Source organism: Oryzias latipes, chromosome 22 (genome assembly GCF_002234675.1).
Source record: "Oryzias latipes chromosome 22, ASM223467v1".
NCBI lineage: Eukaryota > Metazoa > Chordata > Actinopteri > Beloniformes > Adrianichthyidae > Oryzias > Oryzias latipes.
In genome coordinates, this window is record NC_019880.2 from 22513659 (window position 1) to 22525863 (window position 12205).

The 12205-nt window shown below is 44.7% G+C and overlaps 1 protein-coding gene across 3 annotated transcripts in view; it reads left to right on the plus strand.

Annotated features, from left to right (window-relative positions):
* Positions 1–11776, plus strand: part of atrn (attractin) — a 143473-nt gene extending 131697 nt beyond the window's left edge. For all 3 annotated transcript variants that reach the window (XM_023951772.1, XM_023951771.1, XM_023951773.1), the window contains exons 28-29: positions 6994–7108; positions 7971–11776. In XM_023951772.1, the coding sequence (XP_023807540.1) occupies positions 6994–7108; positions 7971–8095 (240 nt within the window). In that variant the 3' untranslated portion in view covers positions 8096–11776. The remainder of the gene's footprint in view (positions 1–6993; positions 7109–7970) is intronic.
* Positions 11777–12205: the final 429 nt, after the last annotated feature.

Consider the following 12205-nt stretch of genomic DNA (forward strand, 5'->3'; position numbering starts at 1 on the left):
TTTCAAACAATACTTATATGTATGTAAATATTAGAGGATGGAAATTCATGTTGGTGACACCAAATAGGTTCAGCCAAGATGCACAATAAGCGTGTTTGAGATCACCCAGATGGACGCAACACTGCACAGATCACCTGGTGTGTGACGTATATTTTTGTTTTTGCTCCAACATCACCTGTCAATCAAAACAAAAATATCACGAGAAAGGGGTGAGAGCAAGACACCAATCAGAGCGAACGCAGCTGGAAATTTAGTATTGAACTGACTAAAAGCTGCCCTACAGACTAAAAAACAATGCATTATGGGACATGCGTCCTGATGGGTTTTTTGTAGTTCACTGATCAATTAAAATAATTTAAAATACCAACTGATTAAAAAAAGGCTACATCCATTACAAAACATTAAAATAATTATAAAAGATGTAATATCACAGCTCATACTTAGGGGGAGAGGCATATTAAAACGAAATTGAATGTTAAGGACAACTCCTAATTCCTGGTCTCTTTCAGTCTCGCTGCAGCTTCGATTTCATGCGAGTTTGAGACCCCTGCTGTACACTCTGTCACTGGTACACTAGCTGCAGGTCGGAAGAACGAATCAATAGTTTGCTTGCTCATAGCTCAGACGCACATATCAGGTTGTGATGATATTTGTCTCCGTTTCCTTCCCACGGATGTTTACGCGCGCTCGATTATCTCTAGGCCCCGCCCCTCCACATATTTTAGCCACTTGCAGTGACTTTCCCTATTCTTCTCACACGCATTGGCCGCCTCAGGCATCACTCAATGAAACGCGAGTGTGTGCTCGCGTGTGCTCCAGTCTCATGAGTATTCGCGCGAGTGTGTGTGTCTGCCTGCGTGCGTGTGCGCTCGCGTCTCATTGATGATTTCATATCTCATTTCATCGATCATTGACGTGCTCCTTTCATGTTTAATGTATAAAAAATACGGAGGGTGGAGGAGGCAAATTTACTGGTAGCACATGTGCGACTGGGTGTAAAATTCAGTCGCACACTCTCAAATTTTGGTCGCAAAATGCGACCAAATGGACGCAGTCTGGAGCCCTGTGTATATATTAAAGCTTCTAAAACTAGGTTCAACTCACCGTTGATTGTGTGTACACTTTTCCCACAATGAAGCCGTTTGTGTCAGTTGTACGTACTGTGAGCATTAACTCGGCTATGCCCACATTTCTCCTCCGTGATCTCCTCTCACCCTGACAATAACATGAAAATCATGTCTCAAACACATAATTACAAATGCATCGGCAATACGGTACACATCAGTTTAAAATGTAATGTTCTTATGTATGATGCCAATAAGTAGAATTTCTAGGTTAAAAAAATTGCAGGAGTGGGTTACATGTATCACTGGGGAAAAAAATGAGGTGAGAGAGACTGTTAAGGGGGGGTAAAATGTTATTCATGAGGGGAAAGAGTTTTAGAGTTGCCTTTGTTTATGGAGAGGAGTCTAAAAAAATATAATTTTATTTTTGTACAAATAACCAAGTACTTATACTGCCTGATATGTGAATAAAAGATTTCTTTATGAATGACATGAATACCTCAGAGGAAAGCCATAAACGTTCACAGCGTCACTGAAGAAGGCCAAGTGGGTGTCTGCACAGTTGTTGTCTGCTATCTTCAGGTACAGGATACATGGAATACAAGTACAAATACTTTCAACAGACAGATATTTACAGGGGCAAAAATGCTAAATTCCCAATTGACAGGTAAAATAGTAATACAACAGGATGATAAAATATGAAATAGAATAGAATAGAAGGGTATTTAATAATCCCTGAGGAAATTTTTTTAAAATGGCCATCTTAAAAAAACACATAAACACACATGCATTACAAATAGAAATATCACAAAATAAAAAGATTGATAAAAAAAGGTAAATAATTGGAAAATCAGTGGGTAAAATTAAAAGAAATTACTTGTAAGATGCCTTCCAGAGAGTTGTATTGCCTGATGGCACGAGGAACAAAAGATTGTCACGCTGTCACGCTTCAGTAATTCCTAGAGAATAAATAAAAACACAACAAACATGGATTAGATAATTTATGAGTTTGATTGACAGATTCACTAGCCAATGGTGAGATTAGTCGACCCGCTCCGTCAGATGAGTCTCAATATTCACCGTAGAAAAATCTCTCACACACACGGGGAGATTCACAAACGAGAACGGGATTTTGAATGCACATTCTGCAATTCGAATGATCTGTGAGTTCACATCACATGTGTGCCTAAAAATCACGTTTGTGAAGCACTTACTGTGTATTTCTGATACATTTATTGTGAATTTCTAAAATGTTTTTGTGAAAAACAGTGTGCACATTTGTGAGAAACACTTATTGTGCATTTGTAAAACATTTAGTGTGCATGTGTGAAACACAATCTGTGTGTTTGTGAAACACAGGGTGTGTATTTCCGAATTTATTTTTCACGTTTGCATAAAATGACATTTGTGAATCGGAGCGTGTGTATTTGTAAAACCGGTTGTGTGCATTTCTGATTATTGAGACTGAATTAACTCCATAGAGGAGGTGGTTTTAAAGCGTATCCAAATTGACATATTTTCGCAAACTGCAATAGAAACACTTTTTTTCAAATTAAACGAGTCACATGACAATAACCGATGGCGATGCGCTTCTTGGTAGGAACTGGCGGCCTTGGGCGCTGCACAGTGGCGCCACCAGAGGTCCCACAGCGTCACACAGCTCATCAGAAGTTGAGCGTGTCATGTGGAATTGTTGGATCCACAGCTCCTCTGGAAAATCCCCAACCACCATTTCCCAGAATAAATGAATCCGTAGCCCCTCCCACATTTAAGGAGCTCGCCGCTCCATGGCCTGAAAAAGACGCCGACGTCTCCTTTGATAGATTATGATGATGAGCGCTAGAGCTGTGGCAGAAATGTGAATGGATCTGCTGTCAATCAAAGTATTTCTGAATGACTGATGGCGTTAGTCGCTTTGTGTTTATTCGTATAATAAGGAATTCATGGAAACAGTGTAATTGTGTTTTTTTCAGCATTTCTAGAATTGCGATAAAGTTTTGCACATTTGTGTGATGGAAACACAGATAAGTGACACCTCCCCTAAATGGCACATTCATGTGTAGTATCTCTCCTTCTCCCGTCTGCATTTGAGTTGCTGCTGGAGCTTCAAAATGAGATGGAGCGGAACCAAAGAGCGGCTTCCAGCTGCTGCAGTGGCAGCCAAGTCTCGCTAAGGCCTCAGAAGCTGCTGCTGTGTCTCGTTCCTTCCTCTGGATACAGATGTATTGAGTTTATTAGGCACATTCCTCATTTTTCTATTCTAAAGACACAGGTAAAAAATATATTCAGCCTCAGGCAAAATCACACTCACACGCATTGAAGCAAAGTAAGCCTTGGAAACAGCCTGAGCCTGCCAAGGCCAAAATAACAGTTTAATCTTTTTTTATACATGGGATCAACGTGCAAAATTAGCCAAGTGTGACATTGCGCCGCCTAATGCTGCACTCCAACTTGTCAGTATTTTCATTCCCATTTCTCAGCTGTCTGTGTCAGCTGAATATAAATGATGTTCTTATCCCTTGAGTTTAAAAACAGAATGTAATGATGCTTGTAGTGACTACTTTTTGTCTCATCTTGCATCACCTTCCTATATCACACAAGACTAAAGCAGAAAGCAAGGTCTCACTGAGGGACGAGCTGTCTTCTGTCACTCCGGCACAGGAAAAATGGGATCAGCTCTTCTCCCAAACTGTCCATTGAGTTTTTGAAGGATCACAGATAGGATCTCCTATCAGCGTCAAACAAATCCGCTTATAATTAGGAAAACCATTGATCTGACCATCTTTAGGACAGATGGGCTTTGGGTTTTACAGTTTTTGCATCATCAACAGATGGCAAACATGTTGGGTTTTTAAATGACAGCCCCCATTTGCTGGTCTCTGCGATGAATATTGATCAACTATGGGGGCTTTTCTTTATTCACCGTTTAAACTCGCATCTCAAGATAAAACATTTTGGTCTGGCAGCTTCTGTTGTTGACATGTTATTACTGGTATTGATGCTGCTAATTCCTGTCATTTGTGGGCTTTTTCGCGAGTTTCATTATCTCTGAAATTGGTGTCGGAAAGCCTTCACAAGCAGGAGGGACGCTGGAGTCCATGGAACGGGAGACAGAGCACACATCTACTGTCAAATAAGGGACTTTTGACGTTTCCCTTTTCTGTGTCAAAGGTCACGCGACAAATAACGAGCACTTTGGGAAGAACGTACCTCTAGCCAAACTTGATGTGACGGAAAAGATTATCCCAGAGAGGTGAAGAGAAGAAAACAAAGCAGTAACCTGCCTAGTCATTGAAGTTGCTTGGAGGAAACATTTATTTGTTAAAATGTGTTTTTACTCTCAACGGGGCCAAAAAGATGCTCAGCCTTTGAGGCCGGATCTATTTTCTGCCCGTTGTTGCTGCTGCAGGTCTGACGGCGAGTTGGTCTCCTCTCGAGTCCATTCCTCTGTCAGGTCCCGGCTGCAGGACTGCATGTGGGCTGGTGGCTCCGTTTTTTATTGACTATGAAATGATACAAATTGAATTTGCAATAATATATTCGTCAAATGGAAACATGACCATTTCGAAAAAACTTCCAAGACCAAAATAAAACAAAAAGGATTTTGTGCTTGGAGGAGGTGGTTTTTGAGGCATTTTGAATTTGAAATACTTCACAAAACTGCAATGGAAACGCTTTCTTTTTAATTAAAATAAGTCACGTGACCAACAACCAGATCCCACTGGTGGCCTTGGGCGCCACCAGAGGTCCTACAACGTCACTCAGCTCATCAGAAGTTGAGCGTTTCATGTGGAATTGTTAGAATATTTTTGGATATCTCTAGAATTTTGATACATTTTTGCACATTTGTGTAACGGAAACACAACTAGAGGGGGATCCACTCAGATGGAAATGTGCGTAGAGGAGTTTTGCACACAAGCAGGAACACGCAAACAAACTTCATTTGAACCTTTTCGAGGCCAAACATGCAGGAATACACATTCATGCGTCTTTTATTGATTGTGCTCAGATTTTCAGATGCCCTGTTTTTGACCACACTAGTCGGAAGAACAAACAAAAAAACACAACAAAGACCAAATCTCCAGAAATGACCTTTTTTTCCCCTTCAGTTTCAGGGTGCAAACACATTTTTAGTTCTTGCCAACATCTTTAAATCCACTTCATTTCTACGCCTGCATGGCAAGCGGTCCAAAAATGTTATTCTTCACTGGTCGGTACTTTTGTTTTTAAAAAGCACGAGGACACGGCAGCACCAGTGAGTCTTCTGTGCTTTGGTTTGTACAAAAAAACTGATTGAGCAATGTCCTTCCCCGATAGCCCACAACAAATCTGTTTGTTGCCACAGTGGGGAAAGATTTCTTCTCCTTTGTTCCTTTTTTGATGTAAAGATGCAGCTGTCACCCTGGTGCAGCTTGTTAGCTCAGAAGTGTATTCAGCCGAGCAGCCACCTCTCCGCATGCGTGTGCACGTTCCAAGATAAGAAATCCTTCACAGGTCCCACTTTCTTTGGTCAGATGGCTACTGGCTGGATTTTATTTTATGCTTTTTGGTCGTTTCGTGAATAAAAAACAGAGCAAGTTTCCTGAGACGGTCAACCGAGCTGGACTTTAGGGAAGAGAAGGTTAAGTTGCCTCAGGTGTTGCTTAAATGAGCTCAGCCATCCACAAGCTCAGGTAAAAACGTTGGTATGCGGTGAGGATGCTTGCCAGATGAAAGTGGCAGGAAGAGGGAACTCTGGGGATGTGCGCTTTGTTATTCCAGCAACCAAGAAAGGTTCTGAAAACGAGCAGTGGTTGGCTTGTATGGGAAGCTTTTCAACTGTTCATTAAAAAAGTTCTTCCAGTAAATAAACATCTGAACAACATGCTTAAAGGGCAAGTGGCGGAAAACCATGAATGTCAAGTTCTGCATTAAGATCAGACAGAAAATCACAGAAAATGAGGGCAATTATTCAACCGCGTCACATGTTGGAGAATGGGCGTCATCCAGAAACAAGCTCAGGAGGCGTGCGTGGAGGAAATAGAGATTGATAGCCCTCTTCCGTGAGTGCAGGCAGTGGAAGCCGTCTTTGCACGCTCCATTCAACCAGTCCATGTCTACAGGGTCTTAAACAGATGCAGAGTTTCCTGTTCCGGCATGAGCTACACTGAAGTTACAGTGGCGCCCAGAGGCGTGCGGGCCTTTATGCCACGTCCCTCACTGCCGGTGTGACAGTCTGCCTGACCCGCTGGTATGGAAGGTACACCTGAGAGAGATGAAGCCCAGAATGAATGTGTAAAATGGGTCAGAGCTGAATATCATTACTGCCATGTGAATTCTTCCTGTGTGTCTGTTTTCATGAGAGATGAGCCGTGATGAATCGGTGTGTGAAACCGTGGCGTTCTCCAGTGGCATGCCCACTTGAGGCATTAAACTCAACTCTGTGGAGAATAAAGATGGAATGACTAAACACACTCGCACTGAAAAGTTCCCCCTGCCATGGCCCAGTTTCCTGTCCAGATTTGGAATTCTTAAACAACAGAGCAAGTCATCTGTATGCAGGCACCTCGGTGGCTTCCTCTATATCCTTAGCCTGCGTCGAGGCAAAGCTGTGAATATTGGAGGAGGCGAGCAGCAGCAGATGCGCACAGTGTTTACAGCGGGGAAGCTGGTCTCCGTGTGGATGAGTTGCGGATAAACAGGAGATATTGGTATTAGAGAGTCAGAGTTGTCGGACTGCCTGTGGCTACAGGAGTGCTCTGTCCATCAAACCTTTCTCAACAAGAGTCTCGACTTGAAACCCAAATGCTGCACGCTCTGCACACATGCAGGACAGTTCCACAATTGTAGAAAGGAAGGAAGAATCTGTGTTTTCAAAACGCCATTGCTTGACCAGGATTTAGCAGACTTTAACAAGAATCCCTTTTTTTGTTGTTTTTGTTTTCCACAGTCTGTCCCAAAACCCATTGCCCTTGAGCCATGCTTTGGCAACAAAGCGGCGGTGCTCTCCATCTTCGTTCGGTTACCCAGAGGCTCGGGGGGCATCCCTCCTCCAGGACAGTCTGGTAAGACACTGCCGCCCTCCTCTTCTTCTCCTTATCCCCTTTTCTTTGGTGTAACAGATCAAAGGTGGAGCAGACCGGTGACCCGTCGTCCTTCCTCTTCCTCCCCTTCCACTGCAGCGTATAGATGTATTCTAGCCGGAAGCACTTCAGTGTCAAAGATTGAAAAGAGCTGCCTCCATCATTCAGTCTTAAGAGGTGGTATCATAATGAGGGATTGCATCTGCTGCTCAGGCTGATCCCAGAAAAGTCTCAAACTATTTGTTTTTAATCAAAGTAAATGTTCAAATGAATAAGTGGAATAGTTGACATTTTGTTTGATAACCTTTCAGTAAGCTATCTTAGATGACCCCATCCTTGCATTGACGTGTTCTCCCTACCATGGCAAAGGTGGAGAAAGGTGGAAAGATTTCATGTAATCCATGGACACCAGTGAAGATCACAAATCATTGAAGAAAAAAGGTTCAGAGCACTGTCTAGTGGGTCTAGATGACCCAACTCCCAATGTTAAAGTGTCTAGGATAGCACAAGGGTTACTGAAAGGTTATCAAACCAAACGTCAACTATTCCACTAATTCATTTGAACATTTACTTTGATTAAAAAACAAATAGTTTGAGACTTTTCTGGGATCAGCCTGAGCAACAGATGCAATCCCTCATTATGATACCACCTCCTAAGACTGAACGATGGAGGCAGCTCATCCGCTCTCAGCGCCCATTCCTCCTTTTTCAGTAATCTTGTTCTATCCAGACCTTCTGGACAGAAACCAGTGTTATTCCTGTGATCAGAGGACGTGTGTGTTGTTCTGCCCTCTTGACCCATGTGGTTGTGTGTGTGTGTGTGTGTGTGTGTGCGCGTGTGCAGGTCTGGCGGTGGCCAGCGCCCTGGTGGACGTCTCTCAGCAGATGTGCGTCAACTTCAAGGAGAAGCCTGGAGGTCTGAGGAGCCGCAAGCAGCAGCCGGCTGCTCAGCCGTCCACCTGCATCTGAGCAGTGCCTCCCGACACCCCAACACCCGAAGCTCTGTCACCCCTCTCCCCTTGGCCCCCTCCTTTAAAGACTTCTGCCTGCCTAATGCCGGCAGGGAGAGGTGCATGCTGGGATGTAGGACTGGAAAATTCATGTAGTGGACTGAATCCTCAGCAAACTTTCTCTCCTCGCACTGCGGCTTGAGGGGGGGGCACTCAAATTGATGTGGAAAGAGGAGGAAGAGGAAGGGGGAGGAAACAGGAGGAGCTGCCTCCTTCCTTCCACCTTGAACATGTTTTACATTTGTCGGCGCCGCCTCGTTGGAGCCGAGGCGGCCGCGGCTCGCTGCTAGAGAGATCCACGAGACTCTGCAACCTCCTATTTAAGTTATTGTGGTTCGTTTTGTATTTGAAGGACGGAGCAAACTGGACGCGCTCAGCTGCACACACTTCCAGAAGGAAACCTTCCAGGCTCCTGTATCCATTTGTAGCCCGCTTCCACCTGCTGTCATGTTCACGGCTCACTGCAGAGGAATGCTGGGAAGTCGGGTCTGGGAGCGCTGTTAAAGTTTACCCCTCCAGCCGTCGTCTCCCACCTCTGCCAGGCTGCTCAGCCCCCTAACCCCCCAGCCTTTGTGAGGCTGCAGCGGAGCACAAAGCATCCGGGTTTCCTGCGTGCAGGTTTCCACACACAGTGAGTGACTGGGCTGGCTCTGGGAGGCATCCCTGGGTTTTTGACGCCTAGATTGTTCAGGTCTCCGTTCCGAGTTCCGGTTCAGGAATCCATCACTACTGATCCCACTTCCTCTCATGAAGTATCGCTGGGAATCTGATCCTCCTGCTCCCTCCCTCCCCCTCCTCGGCTCCGTGCAGCCGGACGCTCATCCCGTTTGCGCAGACTTAGCCATGCAGTCACAGCAGAGCTGCAGCATTTAAAGGCCGACCCGTCAATATCAGAGGTCGACGGCGAGGAGCCGCAATCAGACCTTCATCGACTGTTTGCTTTGCAGCACTGAGGAGGGGCTTTAAAAGCACCTACACCGGGGCAATTGAGGAGTCCCGTTTGTGGTTAAATGGGACTCCTCAATTGGTGGCATTTGATGGAAAACTTCACAGATGGCCTTTTTTTTGAGCCGTCTTTGTTGTCGTCCAGCTTTTCCGTGCTTTTGTGAGCTCTTCTTCCCCCTTTTCATGTCTGCATGCTCTCTCCAGCTGAAATCACGGCTCCGCTTTTCCATTTTTCTGTCATCGATGGAAAAAAACCCAACAAAAGCCAACACAAAGACGCCGCTCTGAGATGTGGGTAATTATCAGTGAGGCAGATCTCTTTTCTTCCTCAGAGGGAACTCACGCGAGTCCACATTTCCCTCCTGCTGGGCCTTCGCTGAAGATGGTCGCCGCTGCTCCTCCCTCAGGAGGAAGACTCGGCCTTCTGCCCCGACCGAAGAGTCGTTGGGTTTCACCTGTGAGGTCTAAAAGTGCTCCCCGTCTGGGTAGAGGGGGCGTTTCAGAGCAGGGAAAGGTCAGAGCTGAGGCTTGAGCAGCGCTGACATTCAGTAATTATAGAGCTGCATGCGTTCACAGCTTGACTCAACAGACGTCACGCCATTAAGAAGTACTTTCCCATCACAGCGAAGCACTTAGTTTTAGCACAAAGTGTGTTTGGATTCTGATTTTAAGGCTTTGAAACAAGAAAGTGGTAACTTTTCTTGGACTTGTGCTCAGTTTTCCTAGAAAAGATTTTTCATTTATCTGATTTCTCTTTTGAAAACTGAGCCTCCTGCATATTTCCTCTCATTTTCTTTTTAATTCTTTTATGGTTTGGGCTCTGCCGCTGAGGTGAGCAGCAGCTTTTACTTTCCTCTCACTTGGGCAGGTGCCCGTATAGAAACGGTAAAAGCCTCTCCGCCTGGCTGGATTTCATCTCCGTGAAGCAACCCAGTCTGCTCACGTTTCGTCTTCAGAACCTCCCGACCTAAATCTGGAGATGACGAAGCTCTTTTCCAGTTTTTATTTATGAATTGTGAAACACTGTGTGCTTGTGACAGCAGTCCTAGCAGAACCACCTGGGATCGTGTCCTAGAACCCAAACAGAGAGTAGAGGTCTCTTGTTGTGAGACCTTGTCGGTTCTGTGATTTGGATCTCTAAAATGAATGTATGGATCGGTCCCAGCAGTCCGGTTCGGCAGGTGTGGACCGGTCCTGGCTGCGATGATGTCCAGTTTGTGCTGCTGATGGCCCCCTTTTCAGGTCGTTCCACTGCTCCGCCCCCCACGCCGGCGCTTTTCCCCTCAGGACGCAATGGGCAGACTGTGATGGAGAGTCCAGTCGCACCTGTTAGGGACGGGTTCACACCTGGATGGCAGACGAGGTCAAATGAAGTCAAGACGCTGATGTCATGACCTCATCCATGCTGAACCTAACACTGCTGGTGGTTCCGAAGGAGGTTCTGTGGGACGCCTGGGTTCCAGAACCGTCAATCCAATGAACCTGCTGAAGCTCTTTCATTTATCGGCACATTGCTGTGGTCTTTATTTCTGCTCCTTTACTGGTGAAATCATCAACAGCAAACTCCTGTGATGCTCTGCAGACACTTTTGAACCCAAACTGAACCTTTTCTGCAACGGAGGCTGAAGCTTTTCTTCCCCCGTTTTTGAGAACCAGCTCTGAAAAAAGGAAAGGAGAGTTCTTTTTGTAAACCTACTTTTATAACAAAATTCTTTCATTTGAAAAACACATCACTGTTACCCTCTGTTTGGAGTCAAAAGAACATTTTTGGATCCTGCTCCTTAGTTCCAATTATTAGCCACAGGTTGGGTTTTGGTATCCATAAATGAGAAAATTCCAAACTAAGAGCACAAAACAAACCCAGGACTCTTCAAAGTCTGATCCTTCGACCGGATCTCCTCGCTCCGATGCATTAAGTCCAGCCCGTCTTGTCTCCAAACCTGAACTTTGCTGTCCTCCTGTTGCACCAGCGGACTCCAGGGTCCCAGAGTTCAGATTTTCCGGATGGTTGCCGCCTGCCGCCGTTTGGAGTGTGAAGTGGCCCTGAGCGGCACAAAATATTGACCGGAGTGGACGCCTGCGCAGGGAAAGGCTGACGCTCTGTCAGCTCCCTGAAACGTCTCAATCTGCTTTCCAAGCCTGGAGCTTCGCTGCATTCGACTTTCCATCGGCCTTACTTCAGCTGTTAACTGCTAGAACCATGCATATTTATAATTGTGATGAGTTTCTTGGAACGTCTCTAAGTTTCCCCGTTCATGTAGATGGTTTTGTCTGCATTTGTGCGTATTTGAAAAGGCTTCAGAATAAGGTCACTGCGTTTTCTGCTTCCTTCTTTGTATAACGGCATTATATATATATATATAAATATATATGAATATATATATAGTGAGGAAGTAGAGTGCTCATTTGTATAATTTAGCAGTTGCTGCTCTTTGTTTTGTAAAAAATGGAAAGTATTGTGAATGACTTTTGAATGGTTTTAAAAATTGTTTCTTGCAAACCTCTAGACTTTTAAAAATGTGAAAAACGACATTAAATGAATTTTGTATGTATGAAGGCAGAACAAGAATTCCTGCAGGCTGAAGAACACTACATGTAAAACTTGACCATAGAGGCTTACTGACCTTGTAATTACTGATGTAAATTAAAAAAAAGTTCAGAGCATTTTGTCTATTATTAAAAGTGAAAATGCAGACCGTGCTGTCCCGTCTCACTAACTGCCGCTTGTGTTGATCTGTGGACGCTCTTTTGAACCCGCTGATAGCAGAGCGCCGCTTTGCTGGGAAGCACACTCGACCTTCCAGAACTGTCCGGTTTCTGCTACTTCAGTGCAGAGAGGATGGTATGAATTATCTTCAGATGAGGTGCTTTTATGTCATTTTTTAAATCCTCGTCTTTATTATTCAGACTTCCTGCAGAGGTTTCAACACAAAAACAAAAGTCCACTTCAGCAGTTATTTTCTGCTCCTTCAAATCTGAAATATATTTCCACAATAACGTTGCCTCAGCACCTAAAACTGTGATTTGTCCTTGGTCAGGTTAAACTTCAAAGGCTGACAAAGGGCTTGAAACTGGTGGTTGCTTCGTCTTTATGGTCTTAAAATCCAAAACAAGTTTTTCCCAC